This window comes from Vanacampus margaritifer, chromosome 17 (genome assembly GCF_051991255.1).
Source record: "Vanacampus margaritifer isolate UIUO_Vmar chromosome 17, RoL_Vmar_1.0, whole genome shotgun sequence".
In the NCBI taxonomy this organism is placed as follows: domain Eukaryota; kingdom Metazoa; phylum Chordata; class Actinopteri; order Syngnathiformes; family Syngnathidae; genus Vanacampus; species Vanacampus margaritifer.
Window position 1 is genome coordinate 18,204,311 of NC_135448.1, and position 20,009 is coordinate 18,224,319.

At 42.8% G+C, this 20,009-nt stretch overlaps 1 protein-coding gene across 1 annotated transcript; it reads left to right on the plus strand.

Annotated features, from left to right (window-relative positions):
* Positions 1-442: 442 nt before the first annotated feature.
* On the plus strand, positions 443-19,769 carry rnf19b (ring finger protein 19B). Its single transcript, XM_077547804.1, has 10 exons — positions 443-690; positions 7,095-8,103; positions 10,952-11,151; positions 12,197-12,341; positions 12,428-12,590; positions 13,808-13,922; positions 14,053-14,193; positions 15,252-15,441; positions 15,525-15,659; positions 17,274-19,769. Exons 2-10 carry the CDS (start codon positions 7,457-7,459, stop codon positions 17,695-17,697), a joined length of 2,160 nt encoding a protein of 719 aa, XP_077403930.1. The 5' UTR covers positions 443-690; positions 7,095-7,456; the 3' UTR covers positions 17,698-19,769.
* Positions 19,770-20,009: the final 240 nt, after the last annotated feature.

Genomic DNA, 20,009 nt, shown 5'->3' on the forward strand with positions numbered 1-20,009 from the left:
CTCTCATGCTGATGGTAGAAGTGAAACATTTCTTCACATACATTTTTCACATCAAAGTGATAAATCATATGCAAATGATTTTTATATAATAGAAATAATGGGAAAATATATTTTAAAATGGCACTCAATAAGCCTGAATAGCTACCTTGCATATGTCTCAATTTTGTCATTACAACACCCCCATCTAAAATGAAAGGTTTCTTTTGTTAACCCAAACCCCCAATACACACACATTAGAAGATATGGTCAAACCTTTTCCCCATAGTCCTGCTATAAACAGGTAATCAATCGGCGCTGGAAGCGAAAGCGTGAGCGTACAGGAAAGTAAAACATTTGGGGCAATAAACCGACGCGTGTGTCAACTTGCAATGAAGCGCTCTCTAGCGGGGGCGTGGTTTGGGTAAGGTTGACGTCACCGGTCGGAGCTTTCCTCCATTACGTCACGTGGTGGAGGGGCGGAGAAAGCGAGAGAGAGAGAGAGCTGCGGCTATCTCACAACACGGGAGCGCCTCACTCACTCACCGGCACGCACCGATTTTTCCAGGCCGCCTTCAGCTACCTAAAGACGGACTAGCCAAGCAGAGGGTCGTGGAGTTTTTTCCCCCCCCGTGTTGGGAGCGGGCGACGCGAACGAAAGAGGAAGCCCGCGCGAGACGCCTTCTTCGCCGCGTCGAAGGTGTTAAAAAGCTGGTAGGTGAAGTCTCTCTGCTCTTGCTGGGCGATAGAAACAGAAAGCGGAAGATGTATAAGGACATTTTGCTCGGGGGCTGCGTGAAATTTCCCCGAGTCATGCGTCAGCAGGCGGACACGTCCTAGCATAGCAAACATGAGCAGGCAGGATGGTAAGGAGACTTCTCAGTTTTCACGGATTCGTGTCCCGACAGGTCCTTACTGGAACGACAACATCATTAGGTACCGCATAAGATCATATCTACACGCTATTACGGGCATGTCTCCACCCTCGGAGACATGATGAAAATGGTGTGAAATGTTCTGTGGGGTGAGACATTAGAAGACTATATAACCTGTTTACACACTAGAGACATATCCTCTGGGGAGACAACTCTGTGGAGACCATGTAACGCACTATTGCAGACACTCCACAATCTGACGTGGTCGTTGGATGACTAGAGACAACGTGTCCTCATTGTTGAGAGACAATATGACAGATGGTAGAACTACACACAACATTGTGGTGAGACGCCGTGATGACAGACCTTCTTTGGTGAGACGAGGCAAGACAGGACATTGCAGGGTGTCCTCTTGGGAAAGACTGGACAACCTGCATCACTACGACCAACACGTCTTCAGAAAGACATCATCAGACTAGACACATATTTCAAGTGTTTTGAGACAAAATAATTCATTGTGTAGAAACACATCAAGACACAACATCGCTAGGGACGATGTCTTCAGAAGCATAAAACTAGAGACAAATGTGTCCAGTGTGAAGATACATGTATAGAGACAACTTGACCACCGGAGACGAGTCCTCGTAGGAGAGACACGTCCGCGGTGTAAAGACTCCGTATCGTTACTGTGATGAGACAGCATGATTACAACATGTCCTCCATGCGGAGAGACAACATGACTAAAGACAACGCGCCTTGCGTGTCGTGTGGTTCCATCCAGCTGGAGCCCTTCCCTCGTCACTTTCCCTTTCCAAGCTTTTCCAAGCGTGGTGCCACTCCCAAAATACTCTTAACGTCCTCTCATTCCCTCCCCGCGTGTGTTTTTCTAGGGAAGGAGACACAATACATAATTCACACACGAAATCAGCAGCACAGCTGGACTGGGGGACGCGCAACAGCCAGCGGACATTTTGTAGTTAAAAAGCCACATGTTGTGGGCGTACATTCAGCAGTTCTTTAAATCTAAATTTAAACACGCGTTAAGCATTAAACTGTATGTTGAAAGGCAGGATCTTGCATGAAAAAAAAATAAAATATATATATATATATATTTTTTTTTTTTACTGTGAAAGGGAACACTCTAAAAAATTGGGTCTTTTAGTGTAAAACAACTCATAAATGTTGGTCAGATCCTTTACTTGGGTCAAAAAATTGGGCCATTTTGTATAAAACAACCCAGAAAGTTGGGTCAAATAGACCCATAAAGTGGACCGGTCAATTTTTCATCCATAATTTGATTACTTTTGACCCAACAGTTTTTAGAGTGAAGCATAAAATAAAAGAGAATTAAATATGTTATGTATTAAAGGCCAACTAGCTTAATGCTAACATGTATTGACATTTTTTTTTACTGTAAAATGTAAGCATAAAATAAATTAAATATGTTTAACAATATAATTTTGTCTAAAAAAAAGTCCGCTACCTTAATGCTAACGTATTGAAAAATACCATTTGTGGCTAATGATAATTAGCATCAAATTATTAACTCCCAAGCAACTGCTAAACAAACAGCAATGTTCACAATCTGTTCAAAACGACGCCCACAAAACCCAGCAACATTTTTAGAGATTTGTTCAAATAAGTGTTCATATTCCCAATTTGATTTTTTTGTCTACACTCAAGAACAATCGAACAGATGATCAGAATTTTGTTAGCACTTGCAACATCACGCTAATAGCTAGCCGCCGCTACTTTGCACTCCTTTGAATTTCTTGTCCAGCCTCGGCAAACGTCTGCTCTCTCTCAGTTGTCCTTTGCTCCCTGACAAGTTCCTTTCCCCCGAAACCCCAGAGCGATGACCTCATGCGGAAGCGCTTCAGGTTCCCGCAATCGCACGGTTCGTGTTTCACACTAGCGGATGATTACACACTCCGTCGTCGGACGTTTTGTGTGTGCGTGTCCGTTCATTGTGCTGCCGTTTCCTCCTCAGAAACGCAACGCCTTGCAGGTCATTGGATCCGGCAGCACTTGAGTTTCTGTTTCTATCGCTAAGATCTAATGTGGGCGTCCAATGATGTTGATTCCGAGATTCGCCGGATAAAAAGCAGTTGCGAGGGCCCGTTTATTATTTACCGAAATCTCCGTCGCTTCCAGAGAAAACGATTAACCAGACGCCTCATTATGCTTGCCAGCTACTTGCCAAACAAGCTTTATTTCCTGACTGTTATTTATTAATTTTTTTATTGCCAACACTCTGCTCTGCCCGAGGCCTCACTAATGGGAGGGACTGTAGTGAAGCAAAACAGGCAAAAACACTTTGAAATTGCATGAAGTGAAGCGAGCTTGCAGGTTTCAAACAACTTCAAACTATTATTGTGTCATCGGCATTGTTGTTTAAGTGTTTAAGGAAGCTAAAAGTAAGTTTTCACATTCCAATTCAAAAAAAGTCAGCCCCACTAGTCTAAATATGGTATTCTGGTTAATATTGTTTTATTGGAATATGAGTTAAGCAGCAAAATCCAACTGTTTTTCACCATCTCGGGGGGCGGCCATTTTGCCACTTGCTGTCGACTAAAGATGACATCACAGTTGCTCAGGGCTCAGATCACACCCAATCACAGCTCAGCTTCAGAAAGCAGGTGAGCTGTGATTGGCCGAGCCCTGAGCAACACTGATGTCATCTTTAGTCGACAGCAAGTGGCAAGATGGCCGCCCCCTCAGATGGTGAAAAACAGCTGGATTATTTTGCTTCATAACTCATATACATGTAATATTGATCAGAATGTCATGTTTAGACTAGTGAGGTCACATACATGTTATTGTAAAAAAAAAAAAAAAAAATGTTTAAGACTGACTTCCCCTTATAATTAAATTCCATCGATTATCTGATTCTGATTTTAGATTAAAAATTATTTGATTGACAATTATTTCGGCTTCAATTTATAGATATGCAAAGAATTGTCATGATCTATTCCAGTCTGACTCGCTAATGCTAATTAGCGCGCTACTCGTGGCACTTTTATCACTCAAAAGAACGACTATTCATACAAAACGCTTCAGGAATGTACACAGAGAAGCATTTTAACATCCTACACTGCAAAAAAACAAAACAACAACTTTTATCGGAATAACTTGATCATGACTTTTTGCTTCTATGTTGCTACAACTTAACAGTGTATCACAACGCGTAAAACCACACTGCCCCTAAGTGGCCAAATCGGGTACACCATGAACAGCGCTCCCAGTAAAGGCACACACAAACAAGGTATAAAATAATTTAAATAAAGTCGATTTTAGGACAATTAAAATCGATTCTGAATTGTACTAAATGAGAATCTATTTTTTTTTTTTTGACACACCCCTACACACTTGTCAGCCAATCGGACAAGGGGTAGAGCTAATATCAGCTTGCCGAGAAATCGGTCGGGCCCTCCTAAATATTAAGGCGCATATGGACCAACAAGCATTGACGCATACATTCACGCCTACTGACAATTCGCAAATAGGCGTGGGATTTTTATTATCATTAATGCGGTGTGAATGCGTGACGTCTCGCCGCTCTGATGCAATTCGTTAGCAGCCGCGTCGCACGGAATGCTACGAAAAATCTTCCTGGTTTTGCTTTTTGTTGAAGCTTACACAGTCCATTAGATAAGCGTGTGCATGTATGTGCGTTTTTGAACCGAGCAGCCGTGGAGTGGGAGGACGAGTGTGTGGAACAAAAAGTGTGTGTGTGTGGTTGAATCTCAGCCTGTTCAGACCCATCCGCCACACACACACACACACACATATACACACAGCTGCCATACGATTTATTAACATGTATTGTATTCCAAAGAGGGAGAGCAGTGCGGTTGCCGCGCTGGTGCACATTTGACAACACGTGAACCTTCAGTCTCGATGTACTCTTGCCAAGCACTGCGCCAAATGATCCAATTTCACTTAATTGGTCGAAATTATTATTCCAGTTTGGTATTTGCGAATAAATATCTAAATTTTTTTTGGGGGGGGGGTCTTATTCTCCGTTATTTGTTGAAAAACTCAGCTCGTTTTGTACTCCGGCTAACATGCTAACTTACTCTGGCGCCATCTGGTGGAATATTGGTGTTATTGTTTGATTCAATAAATGGATAGTTTTTTTTCGATGTCCTGTTTTGTTGGAGGTCGACGTCATAACTTTTATGTGATGTGTCCGTTGTCTGCCCACGTGTGATATCGCGTCATTTTGTGCTAGCATGTTTTTAAGCTAGTATGCTAACAACCGATCGAAGCAAGCGCTTGCTTGTTTGTTGTCGTCGTTCATGCTAATAACATTCCAAAAAAGTGAAAGTGACACAAGATGGTGACCGCTAGCGAGGTTTTTGCTTATTGTCCAGACACGGACTTCTTACTCTTGTCATGACTTTGACTTTGGAACTTGACACTTGTTGCCTCATCTGTAGTCTGCGTGCGTGCGTGTGCGCGCGTGCGGCCATACACACCTGTTGAATTCCAACGGCAGCAGATTCGAGTGTAAAATAGCAGCACTTTGAGGCGCGTTATCTGTCAAGAGAACGCCCGCTGTGAGGTTTTGATCAGCCTGCCAAATGGGATCCAAAAGCAACACACACACACACACACACACACACACACAAGTACAAACATTTGTCGGAATCAAAGCGTAAATGGCGTCAGGTGTTTTTTTTTTTTTTTTTTTATCACAGATGGCAGGCAGTCTAGGGCGCTTTTGTTGTACAGCCAACCCCACAGCATGACCTTGAGAAGGCGATGGGGTTGCCACGGCAACCGCCAATGGCCGTATTGTTGTTATTGTAGGTGTGTGCGTGTATACCAGGGTGTGCAAACTTTTGTTTATTTAAAATAATTCAGCACAGCTTCTTTTATTTGACTATTTATTGTAAATCAATTTTGAAATAATTTAATAAAATAATTGAAAAAAGAAAAATTGCTGATTTTACTAACTTCCCCCCCTCCATTTAAAATGGATAAATTAATCAATGACTTTGTAAAATATTTAAATATTGAATATTACATGACCACACACTGCTTCTTATTATTCTTCACATTCATGTGTTCTTACATGTTGTCTTACGTGGTGTGTTTGTTACGTCTGTGTGGGATTGACACGCATGTTGAGTGTCTGCATGTGTGTGTGTTTTTGTGCGCGCTCGAGTGCCAGAGTCACAGAGCGGGCCGCTGTTTGCCTCGCTGGTGGCGGGCGTCGCCGTGGCAACAGGACTGGCAGCGCCGCGTGAAGTGGAAGGAAGGAAGACGCTCGCTTCCCCACATGAATACTTGATTGGATGATGTCACGCGTTTAATTGAGGCTCTAATTGTGCGACTGCACTGATATTTTGCACCAGAATTCTTTAATCCACCATTTTTTTTCCCTCTTGGTCCTTCCACATTTCTCAACTGATCTTTTATGTTGCACAACTTATTACTATGCCACTGTAACATTATGCAGTTGAGCATTAACATTTGGCTTGAATATAGAATGATTTTTTTTTTTACAAAAAATATGTCATTGATCCAATTAAAAAAAAATAGTAGTACATGTACTAGTTAAATAAAAGTTGTACCTTCATAATGATTTAAAACAGTTTTTAACTCATTCACTGCCATAAATTCATTTAAAAAAAAAGATTGTAAAATTGTAATTAATCGCATGACTTCACTAGTTAACTCACGATTAATCACAAATTTTATATCTGCTCTAAATGTACAATAAAAAAAATTCTAGGTTTTCATACTTTGTTAACAAAAGTGGAAAAAAATGTTAAACTAAAATAAATTGTTGAAATTCATTTTTGCTGTTTATAGCCGTCAATGGCAGTGAATGAATAAAAAAAAAAAAGGAAAGAAAATATTATAAAAAATTTGGGGCGTCAGGCGATTAAAGTTTTTAATCGTAATTAATCTCATGACTTCACTAGTTAGCTCGCGATTAATCACAAATTTCATATCCTTTCTAAATGTACAATAAAAAAAATCTAGGTTTTCATATTCTTGTTTACAAAAGTGGAAAAAAAAAATTACTAATAGAAATAATTGAAATTAATTTTTGACATTCATAGCCGTCATTGGCAGTAAATGAGTTAAAGAGTAAATAAGACATACCACTAGATGGCGCATGCGTGCCACACTTTTGTGTCTGAGTTGTAGACGCTCGCAATGAGAAACAGGAAGTCCGAGGGTGAGCGAGCGCACGTCGTTAACTTCCTTTTCTTCTCTTCGTCACAGAGAGCGTTAAGAGGCCGGGAGGACGAAGGATCTCCTCGGAGCTCAACTTGTGGATTCTTCTGCCTTTTCTTTTGGCCGTTTTGAAGAATCCGGCACTGAAAGACACACAAATCATCCGAGGGAGATGTGAGAAGTGGGAGAAAAAGTCTTCGGTTTTCTTTTCTTTTTGTTTTAAAAAGTCCCGATTGGAAGTCCCTCGTGGATGCTGCTTCAAATTCTCGCGTGCTTGACCCTGAAAGACCAAAAACAACCCGGGACACGTAAGATGTTCAAAGTGTTGAGTCGTCTGTTTTGTTGTTAAACGTTCCCGACAGGAGGTCTCGTTTCTTCACATCCAACTCTGACTGTCTCGGGCCTTCAAAATGGGCTCGGAGAAGGACTCGGAGTCGCCGCACTCGTCACTGAGCGGCGTCCCCAACGCAAAGTGCCGGGCGGCAGGGAAACGTGGACGCCGCATTTCCTTCCAGAGCCTCTTCCACGGCAAGCGGGGCTCCCGTGCCACCAAGGGCCCCAAAGGAGGGGCCGCCACCCCGCTGTCCCACCTTCCCCACGCTCAGGCTCAGCAGCTTCTACCGTCCAGCGCCTTGAGCCCGCCGGCCGCCCCGGCGCCGCCCGCGCCCGCCGCCGCGACAGCCCCAGAGGACGCCGCCCCCAGCGGCGGCCCTTCCGGGCGGCTCTCCTCCAGCCAGGCGTCCCTGGCCCCGTCGGGGGAGGGCGATCTCCTGGAGTGCCCCCTGTGCCTGGTGCGCCAGCCGGCCCGGCAGCTGCCCGAGCTGCTGGGCTGCAGCCACCGCTCCTGCCTGTGCTGCCTGCGCCAGTACCTGCGCATCGAGATCACCGAGAGCCGCGTCCAGCTCAGCTGCCCCGAGTGCGCCGAGCGCCTGGCGCCCCGGCAGGTGGCCGACATTTTGGACGACGCCGCCCTGCTGGACAAGTACGAGGAGTTCCTGCTGCGCCGATGCCTGGCCTCCGACCCCGACTGCAGGTGGTGCCCGGCGCCCGATTGCGGGTAAGGAATACACGAACAGTACACCTCAAGGCTGGGCATTGAAATGGTTAACCGTGCTGACGAGCCTGCTAGCTTGTAGCTAACGCGAAGTTAGTTTAGCGCTTAGCATTCCTCTGCTAGTTTCCAAGCAGCCCAAAAAGAATAGAGGATTGGTGACTGCTTGACTCCCCAAAACGTTTCATCCCTTCTACAAATGTCAACTTTTTAAAATATGCTTCAACTTATTATTTTTTATGGCTTTCAACTTGTCCCATCATCATAAAATTCAAAATTAGCTCAAAGATCTGTTTCACTCATGGGCATGAAAAATTAGGACGCACAAAAAAATCCTAAAGACACATGCCTGAACCTGAACAGAATGTCGGACATTTTGGTTTGAAGCAGCCATTTGAGGCGAATTACGGGTTTTTGAGGAACTCCAACCAGGGAATTCACTCACTCAAACCAACCTCAATTGGGTTTGCTTGACGAATGGGAGATCCGAAATGTCTTTTAGGTCAATCCCAACCAGGGAGGCGTGGGAACAAAATTGGGCCCAGGAAAATATTTGAGGGGGCACAAAAAAAATCTCAAAGTCGCTTGTTCGAAATTAAACAGGAAGTCAGCCATTTTGGCAAATTCCAGTGCTCGTACTTTGATGAATTCCTACGAGGGAATTTACCCAAATGAACCCCAATCAGAAGCAGATGTCTTTAAAAAAAGATGTAGTAAGTCATCTAAAGGCCAGAATATTAGGAACAGCTCTCAGTTTGATGCAGTATAGCAAAAAAAACCATCTGTCAAATAAAAAACAACAACTTGTGGATGTAAGTGTTGCCTGAGTTTGTCAGACGCATGCTGTAAAGTCCCAACGAGCACACAGGAAGTGGAGGAAATGACGGCAGACTTTGTGGGTGTAAAATTTCACATATTTCCCGTCAGTCACCTTCCCTTTTTCTGCCGTAATCTGGAATCGAGACCATTTCATTCTGCAGTGTTGCGTCACGTCAGCCTCCTTCAGCGTGTCTGGGTCAGATAAGGACACGGATTGCAAAAGTGCTCACACTTTCTGCCTATGAAGATACTCTTTACAAAAGAAGACCCAAAAAAAAAAAATGAAAGCGGTGTTGAGAAAGTGGAAATTGTGTTTGGAGGTGTAGAAAGAGGGGGGAAATCATCATTTTGGCTGCGGTGATGCTTACGAGGTGGGCGTGTAGAGCCCATGGGCCACATTTTATGATCCAAATAATCTATTTTCCACATTTTAAGTGCAAATGAGCTAGCCAATCGCTCCGTTATCAAATGAAGACGTGTCCCTTGAGCATAAAAGTTTGCCCACCCTTGGACTAGCGTGTTGCGACAAGACGACTAAAGGTTACGCACAAACACACGTACGCAATCCTTTCTCTGATAAACACCTCAAACCGAGGCTTGTTTGTGTGTGTGTGTGTGCGTGCGTCAGCAGTATCACGGCGAGCCCGCCTGCTGACCTCAGTACTCTGAGGGATGATGCCGTGTCTGACGCCAGCGCTGACTCACTCCTCTCCAAAAAATGTACGCGCCGTCCACTAATTCCAAGGCGGCGCACCAACAGCAGCTGCGGCGACACAACACGGGCCAGGTGGCACCAGGTGGCACCTTTCACCGTCACAGCAGCCCTCGTAGGCGGGAAGGCCATGTTTGGTTATGTTTTGACTACCGGTTGTTGCTATTATGCTCCACTTGGCCCACCACATGGGAGGAGAAATTAATTCTTCCATCAAATAATCGGTTAATCACCCCCTTTCCCCCACTAAGGTTGGATGTAAATTGAATTGAATGGATATAAGTACTCATAATTGATTATCTTCTATACTTATGCATTATTAAACACCAACAAAATTAGCCCATGCTAAACGGTTAGCAATCGCGATTAGCATTAGCACGCTAGCGATTACCACTTAAGGTGAACAAGCACTAACTACCATGTAGTTCACGCATGCATCATTATATCTACATTACATATGTAATAGTGCATATGTACATATTGCATATTATATTCCATATTAATACATATTTCATGAGTAAACAAGGGTAGAGCTGGGTTAGCTACATGAATGAGCTCAATAACTTCCTGTTCCTGCCTTCTTCTGGGCACGTTTAGTGCATGATTGCCCTCTAGTGGTTAAGTGATGAACACATAAAACCTGACTTGTTGCATCTTTAAATCTCTCTTTCATCTTTTTGTAGCGTTTATGCGGTGGGAAACTGGGAAAATGCGTCGTTGTAATGGCACCCGATAGGCATCACAGTGTAGGTGGTGGTAGTGAGAATAATAATGTCTGGAACATTCCATATGCTAACACATGGATCTCGCTTGGTGTTCCATACTATAAATTAATTTGCTGCGCATCGGCGTGTGTGCATTCGTGTGTGCATTCGTGTGTGTATTCGTGTGGACTGGCCTATCAAGAAAGAGCGCGTCGGGCCCTCTGCTGGGGCTGTCAGTTGCCATGGCGATTGGGATGCAAAATAGAAGCAGCGTTGCCATGGGTAATGGGACTTCATTGAACACATCAGCGCACACCAACGGAGCTTAGTGTCCGGGACATTGTTGTGTGTCTGTGTGCGTTTGTGTGTGTGTGTGTTTTCACACTGTGATGTTTGCGTGCTGCGTCTCGGTTTGAAATGCATTATTCTGTTGGTGTGCAAGCTCAGCAGCATTCCCACGCACACAACACTGATAACAGCGTATGTCACAATGGTGGAAAAAGTTTTCAAATGTATTATTATTATTTTTTATACCAGCAAGACTTTTTACATCCACTGTCTATTCTATATCTGCTGCATTTGTATTTTTGTGGCTGTCATCGCCCGTGTCTGTTTTCAGGTTCGCCGTGATCGCCTCGGGCTGCGCCAGCTGCCCACGGTTGGTGTGCCGGCGCGAGGGCTGCGGCGCCGAGTTCTGCTACCACTGCAAGCAGGCCTGGCACCCCAACCAGACCTGCGACTCGGCCCGCCAGCAGAGGGCGCAATCGCTGCACACGCACAGCACACACTCGCCGAGCTACACCCAAGAGCAGGGACCAGGTAAGGACGGACGGGCTAACGATTTGGACCAGTGGTTCTCAAACCGCGAGAATTATGATGGCGTAGCATTTTTAACAAGTTAGCATAATAAGTTAGCATATTTGCCTAACGAGTCCAGTTGCCTTGATTCAAAGCCTGACGACATACATCAAGAAAAAAAATCCACTCATTTTAGCAAGCAAATTTGTTTAATTTGCTATTGTGACAGTAAATTAAAAGTGAACAATGTGGGGACCTATTATTAATACACTTATTATTCTTTTTTAGAGACCAAATAAGTCTTTGAAAGAATAAAGTTGAATTCTTGCAATTCACTTTATCTTTGTTAAACTTTGAATTTAATATCCTGATATTCTGACGTTATCGTGGAAAAATAGTTTTTCTCTGGACTAAATACTTGAAAAAAAAATAATACTGTGAAGATGATGTTTGGAAAAAAAAAAGCAACTTTTATCACAACGTTACATCTTTTTCCTCGAAACACTATGAAGTTGTTATCACATTTTGAAAAGTATGTTTTGTACATGAACGAGGACAGCAAGAGAGAGTGTGAGTGAAAACAAAAACAACAAAAGCGAACACACACACACGTCATCTTTGAGCTAAAATGACCTTTAAAGGGCAGCAGGTGTGTTTCCAGCATCCACATTTCAAACAATCACTCTTTACATGCTAAGATAAGCAGCTGCGTGCGTCATGACCTCATACAAGGTGCTCTTGTTTTTCATGACATTTTCATTTCGTATCAAAATGTTTCAATTATAACATGGTCGGGATATGAGTTTTTAAAATTCCAGATCAGATTTTAAGGTCACAAATTCAGATTGCTGATTTAATTATATATTTTGTATGGAGCCACTGAAGGACTCCATACAATGTGTAGAACACTAAAGTAACATTAAAAATATCAATTAGAATAATAAACATTTGATGTGTGTTATTTATTTATATTCAACATATTCACTTGAATTTGTTGTCAGTCATATTGAGATGGTGCGTTATTTTTGACTTATTGGGGCTCGTGTGTGTGTGCGCGCGCGCTTAGCGGACGACATCAAGCCGTGCCCGCGCTGCGGCGCTTACATCATCAAGATGAACGACGGCAGCTGCAATCACATGACGTGCGCCGTGTGCGGCTGCGAGTTCTGCTGGCTGTGCATGAAGGAGATCTCGGACCTGCACTACCTCAGGTTAGCACATGCTGAGCTAACCGGCTACTTGGCCGTGAATGCATTTCCCGCACATTTCCATCCTCATCCTGCTTCTGCCGCCGCAGTCCGTCCGGCTGCACCTTCTGGGGCAAGAAGCCGTGGAGCAGGAAGAAGAAAATTCTGTGGCAACTGGGCACGCTCATCGGTGCGCCCGTGGGCATCACGCTCATCGCCGGCATCGCCATCCCCGCCATGGTCATCGGCATCCCCGTTTACGTCGGGCGGAAGGTGAGAAGGACGTAAAACCTCGCTGAGAAGCTCGATAAACAGTTCAAAGTTAGACATATTAGCATATTCACTTTTTTAAAAACATTTTTGGAAAAAGATTATTTACGTGGTTTTATCAATCCAATTAAAATGAGTCAAATATAGTTACAAAAATATTTGATAGTTGTATGGAGGACTAAAAGTAAAAATGAAAACTGATGTAAAAAATTTATTTTAAAAATTAAATACAAAAAATAAATATGATATACATATATATATATATATATATATATACCATAAATAAATAGAAGTAAAAATAAATAACAAAATTAAAAACGAGATAAAAAAAAAAGAATATCAAAATAAATACGGAAATAATAAGAGACTTGTTGTTAAGCAACTCAAGTGGCAAGTTGTGTTGACAGTGGACAAGATAGTCGTCCATTGATGGAGCTCTCCACGCAAGCCGGCGAGACTTCCTTGTTTGCCGACCCGCAGCTCACTCGACCATTGAAAGGCAGTTTGTAACGGCGGATTCCAACCAAAGGCATGTTTAGGACCACCTCGTGTCATTTGAATAACTGACAAAGCGTCTGCGGCATAAAATAAATAAATGTGAGAGCAGAGCATTGTTATTTCTTGATTGATATTTAATTCTATTTATATATTTATTTTTGTATTGATTTCTTTTTTTTTTTTTTTACATTTTTAATCTTGTGTTTTATTTTTGTATTGATTTATTTTATTATTTATTATTATTATTTTATTTATTTATTTTTGTTTTTATTTTTACATTTATTTATTGTGTGTGTGTGTGTATATATATCTCCATTAAATAAATACAAGTAAAAAATAAATAAATAAATAAAAAAACAAGAAAGAAAAAAATTTATCTAAAAATAAATACATAAATAGAATTAAATATCAATCAAGAAATAATAACGCTCCGCTCCTCACATTTATTTATTTCTTGCTGCAGACGTTTTGTCAGTTATTCAAATGAACGTTCTAAACTGCCTTTCAATTAAAAAAAATTTTTTTAAACAGATATAAAAATATCATTAAAAAATAAATATAAATGGAAATAAAAACAACAACACTTTGGTTTTTATTTCCATTTATATTTATTTTTTGAATTACATTTTTATGTTTGTTTTAATTTTCACTTTTATTCATTTTAAATGTGGGCCGTTTTGGTCCTCCATATCTCTGTAGTGACGTGTTTGTGTGTTGTTCAGATCCACGCTCACTACGAACTGAAGAAGACGTCTCGCCACCGTCGGAACTTGGCCATCACGGGCGGCGTGGCCTTATCCATCCTCACCGCGCCCGTCATCGCCGCCGTCAGCGTGGGTGAGAGCCGCGCCCTTCATCTTGTCGTCCACATCCGAAGAGACAAGAAAAACAATCCCGTGCACTCGTTCGTCCCATCGGTTGACTTTGGCCGCTGTCAAATGTTCATTCCGTGTCGTCCCCTCGCCAGGCATCGGCGTGCCCATCATGTTGGCGTACGTTTACGGCGTGGTGCCCATCTCGCTGTGCCGAGGAGGCGGCTGCGGCGTGAGCAGAGGGAAGGGCCGGGGGGTGCGGATCGACTTTGACGAGGACGATGGACCGATCACAGGTGAGGGCCACAAACAGGTGGAAAGAACATTTCTTTGATAATTTGGTAACACGTTCAAATTGATTATTTTGAGGGAGTTTTTTCTATATATATTTTTTGTTATAATATAAGTTTGACTCAATTGGATAAAATAAAGTTTCCAAAAGAAATCAAAATATATATTTTTTAAAGTATTACAGTAAGACTCTTGATATTTTTAACAAATATATTTTTGATTATGTGTTTATCATCTAGTTTAAAATGTTTTTTTTTTAATGTTAAGTTGAAAAATTGCTGTTTTACATTTTTAATTCAAAAATAATTAACGCATTTACTGCCATAAATTCATTTTAAAAAAAGGTTATTAAAAATTAAAGGCAAGAAGCGATTACATTTTTTAATTGTAATTAATCGCATGACTTCAGTAATTAACTCATGATTAATCACAAATTTTACATCTGTTCTAAATGTACAATAAGAAAATTCTAGGTTTTCATACTCTTGTTAACAAAAGTGGGGAAAAAAATTAAACTAATAGAAATAGTTCAAAATGAATTTTTGACGTTTATAGCCGTCAACGGTAGTGAATGAATAAAAAAAGAAAAGATTATTAAAAATTCAGGGCGTCAGCCGATTAAAGTTTTTAATCGGAATTAATCGCATGACTTCACTAGTCAACTCGCGATTAATCACAATTTTCATATCTGTTGTAAATGTACAATAAAAAAATTATAGGTTTTATACAATTGTTAGTAAAAGTGGGAAAAAAAAATTGACTAATAGAAATATTTAAAATTAATTTATGATGTTTATAGTCGTCAATGGCAGTGAATGAGTTAAAAAAAATAAATACATTTTGAAAGTAGTAACCTCTTTATTTTATGTGGAAAATTTTACTTTTTTTTTTTTTTTTAGTTAAGCTTTTTTTTAATTGACCCTCTTTGTTACCTTTATTTAAAATGTGTTATAACAAAATTTGTAAAAAAAATATCCAAATAAAACAGTGTCAACTTCTGTCCGTTTCCATGCACGATCATAATCGTGCTTGGCTAATATCTCCGTCATATTTTCTGACTCAGTGGCGGACGCCTGGCGAGCTCTCAAATCCCCGAGTCTGGGCGAGAGCAGCCTGGACGGTGCGGTGAGCGGTCTGAGCACCACCTCCCCCAGCGAGGGCCTCTCGGTGGTGCCGGGGACCGCCGGGGACACGCCCCACTTCAACACCCTGGCCGGCGGCGCCTTGGGGGCCCGCACCGGCAAATACAGCAGGTGAGGAGGACGGCGGCGCTTAGACGCTTTTGGCGGATTTTGAAGTCGGACTGACGCGCGAGGGTTTCGTCCCGCCACTCCAGGCTGGAGGTCCAAGCGGGGGAGCTGGCCAAGGAGTCGGCCCAGAAGGAGACGGGGAGCTTGGGGGCGGGCAGCGACTGTGCCAGTACGCGCGGGATGGCCGGCTCCATCATTTCGTCCTACACTCTGCCTGACAGGTACGTCAGTTTTTCTTTCAGATGCTTACGTACCGTTTGGGTCTTGTAACGAACTGCACTTGCCATCAATGTGGGTCCACGTATTTGTTTTTTTCCCACTTGGGCTTGCCGTCCTCATGTTCCACCGTGTAGTCGGCTGGCTGTAACCCGGCGAGCCAGTGTTGCAGGATACAGGAAGTCTTCCATTTTGATTTGAGGCGGCCATTTTGAGATCACCAAAACTAATAATTGGACTTTTGGAACATTCAGCCCTCAAACCAGTTTTACCAACCAACATGAAATTTAGAAGGCATGTTTCAAGAAGCCATTGGCGAAAAGACACAGGAAGTGCGCCATTTTGTTTTGAAGTGGCCATTTTATGCACATTCAAACTCCTATGTTGACTTTTTGAAAATTCATCCCCCGAAGCTGATTACACCGAGCAAAATGAAATTTGGTAGGCTCGTGAGTAGACCCACAAAAAAGTCACATGAAGCCATTGCCGAAAAGACAGAGGAAGTCCGCCATTTTGTTTTGAAGTGGCCATTTTATGCCCATTCAAACTCGTATGTTGACTTTTTGAAAATTCAGCCCGCGAAGTCGATTTCCTCTAACAAAAATAAATTTGGTAGGCGTGTCTATCATGAGTAGACCCACAAAAAAGTCACAATAAGCCATTGGCGAAAAGACAAAGGAATTCTGCCATTTTGTTTTGAAGTGGCCATTTTATGCACATTCAAACTCCTATGTTGACTTTTTGAAAATTCATCCCCCGAAGCTGATTACACCGAGCAAAATGAAATTTGGTAGGCTCGTGAGTAGACCCACAAAAAAGTCACATGAAGCCATCGCCGAAAAGACAGAGGAAGTCCGCCATTTTGTTTTGAAGTGGCCATTTCATGCACATTCAAACTCGTATGTTGACTTTTTGAAAATTCAGCCCGCAAAGTCGATTTCCTCTAACAAAAATAAATTTGGTAGGCGTGTCTATCATGAGTAGACCCACAAAAAAGTCACAATAAGCCATTGGCGAAAAGACAAAGGAATTCTGCCATTTTGTTTTGAAGTGGCCATTTTATGCACATTAAAAAGTAGTAATTGGACTTTTTGAAAATTCGAACCCCGAAGCTGAATGCACCGAGCAAAATGAAATTTGGTAGGCTCGTGAGTAGACCCACAAAAAAGTCACATGAAGCCATTGCCGAAAAGACAGAGGAAGTCCGCCATTTTGTTTTGAAGTGGCCATTTTATGCCCATTCAAACTCGTATGTTGACTTTTTGAAAATTCAGCCCGCAAAGTCGATTTCCTCTAACAAAAATAAATTTGGTAGGTGTGTCTATCATGAGTAGACCCACAAAAAAGTCACAATAAGCCATTGGCGAAAAGACAAAGGAATTCTGCCATTTTGTTTTGAAGTGGCCATTTTATGCACATTAAAAAGTAGTAATTGGACTTTTTAAAAATTCGAACCCCGAAGCTGATTACACCCGAGCAAAATGAAATTTGGTAGGCTCGTGAGTAGACCCACAAAAAAGTCACATGAAGCCATTGCTGAAAAGACAAAGGGAGTCCGCCATTTTGGTTTAGCCGATGAGTCGTCAGTTGCCTACCCTCCCCGTGTTTTGGTTCCTCAGAGAGCGCACCAACCTGGAAATCCAAGTGGACATCGAGACCAAACCCAGCCATCTCTGCCTGACCAGCGAGGAGGACCTGGCCCCGGCCGCCGCCGCCGCCACGGCGAGCGTCTCGGCAGGGGACGAGCCCCTGGACTGCAGCTCCAGACGCGGCGGCGCTCCGGGCCTGTCGCCGGGCTTGTCGGTGCGGTGCGAGGAGGAGGGCCTTCGCGACGTCACGCTGGCCCAGCCCGAGAGCATCCGCAGCGACCTGGAGATGTCGGACACGCAGTCGGACGACATCGCCGAGCTGACGTCGGACGAGTGCGACTCGCCCCGGCCCAAGGGGCCGCCGCCCGCGCAGGCCGCCTCGTGCCGGGCCCTGAGCACGCCCACCGAAGGCCTTCACTGTCCCGCCGACGCCAACGTCGTCCTGTACGTGTGAGATGCCCGAAGCTTTGGAAAGCCGTCGGAGCATTTATTCCGTATCCGTGATATCCCACTTAAGGTCCACGACAAGACAAATTGGCCCACTCGTCGACCGACACGATATCAAATAAATGCTCAAATGTCTTTCCATCGGCAGCAGCTCTCAGGAACGCACAACAAACTTTCTGACTTCCTACCATGTTTTTTACCCCGTATTTTCTTTTCTTTTTTTTCTCCCTGCTGCTTTTCGCCTCCTGCTTTTCGCCACCCTGGCGTCCGGCTGACAATCTCCTCATTGTCAGAGTTCTACCTCTGAGATTTATACGAGCGTGTTTACTCCCTGGTGCAAAATGCCTTGGCTACTACTTTAACAAACAAAAACAAGAGGTACAAGTTTTACACACAAGCCAAGCGGGTGAAACCTGGCGCACAGCCCAGCGGGACTCCACAATTCTGGCTTTATTTTCCTCCTCCCGCTATATCGAACTTGTTTGCTGTGTGCATGAGTGTGCATGAGCCCGGTGTGGAATGTTTACCGGCCGTGATGCGCAGCCAATACACAAAAGAAAGTCTATCGATGTTTAACAGATCAGCAACAATCGTGTGAGAGGAATTACGCACAAACAACATGGTTTTTAGGAGGCACAAGCAGACAATACAGCGGCACCTTGAGATACAAGCGACCCGACTTGCGAGTTGCTGGGCCATTCCTAGCTTTGACTTATGATTCAAATTCTGAGATAGGAGTGCTGCATGGTGGGAGTGAACTCGTCTCACTTCCCAGCAAGCAGCAAATAGGCAACAGTTTAAAAAAAAAACAAAACTGCCAAATGGGTCTGCTAGCTTCATGCTAACACGTCATGGGAAATGCCATAGACAAATCTAGACGGACAAAAATAATACTAACCGGCACATATTCTTTATCTTCTGTGAAAAACGACTACCAATACTAAAGTTTGCAGAGTCACAGTAGTTGTGAAACTCTTCTGTATTATTCTGCCCCCTGGTGGCCAAGTCTTATAATGCACAAAGTCTGTACTTATTTACATTCTATTTAATTATATTAATACTATAGATTTGTATAATGTAAAATATTGTAGAGGGCTAGTTTCCTTATGAAAGAAGTTACTTTTTTTTTTTTCTTCTTCAGGGAGGCTGGAACGGATTCATGGCCTTTCTGTTCAATTCAATGGGGAAAGATGATCTGAGATACGGGTTACGGAATCAAACTTGTGTCTCAAGGCACCACTCTATTAGTTTCTATTGGCAGAAACAACAACAATAAAAAATCTGATTTTTGGAAGTTTGCACACACCAGGACTTGCCACTGTGCGTATGCAAGTGTGTGCGTGTGTGGAACTGGTTAGCATATTGTGTCTTTTTGTTTGTTTTGAATGCGCACTTTTGCACTTTACCCAATCTTATCTTTTTTTTTTTTTCTGGGCTACTCATTGACCATCATCATACGTTTGCATTTAAAGGAGACATATTGTGCACCCCCCCCCCCCCCACCCCGCATTTCTACAATATGTCCCCTTTAAGTTCCATAAAACCAAACTCACACCACGATGCCTTTTGTGTTGGATATGACTGACGTGTTAACCTCCAAAACATTTAAAATAAAAATAAAAATTGGGGGATTCACTGCTTTTTTTTTTTGTGTGTGCAATTTTGGAGGCAAACACCGGTGATGGTCTTAATCATTCTCACTGGCCTAAATTATTTATCAGCTTTGTGCTTGCCTATGAAGAAAACTTTGCGTGGAATGTTGTTCATGTCCGAGTAGCTTCTTTTCGCCTTCAGCTGCTTGTTTCATTTGCTGCACTTTTCACTCGTTTTTTTTGCCTGCCTGAGACAAACCACTCGAATGTACCACGGGCCCGCACCTGTACCTGACCGACCGAGCGGCGATTGGAGAATTGGAGATTGAAAAGAATATAGATCTAGCAATATTTGAGTGTAACTAAACTGCTCGTGAACTTCCTGTCACTGTCAAAGTCTCGCCCTGGAGTGAGGACGCAAATGCAGGACTGTGAATGACCTTTTTTTTGTGGGGAAAAATAAAACACAATCTGATGTTTACCAAAACAGTATTTCGTGTTTTACTATACTGCGCATCCATACATTCATTTTTCCATCAGTGCTTAACTTTTTCCCATTACAGCTTTATTTAAAAAAAGGAATAAATCAATTTCCCCCTGAAAATTCCACCCAAATTAATTACAGATGGACACCTAAACACAGTTGAGAAATATTCTACATCATGGCTCACTGGACAAGCAGAATATGGACGGATATATGGACCAATTTGACCCAACTATGTCGAGC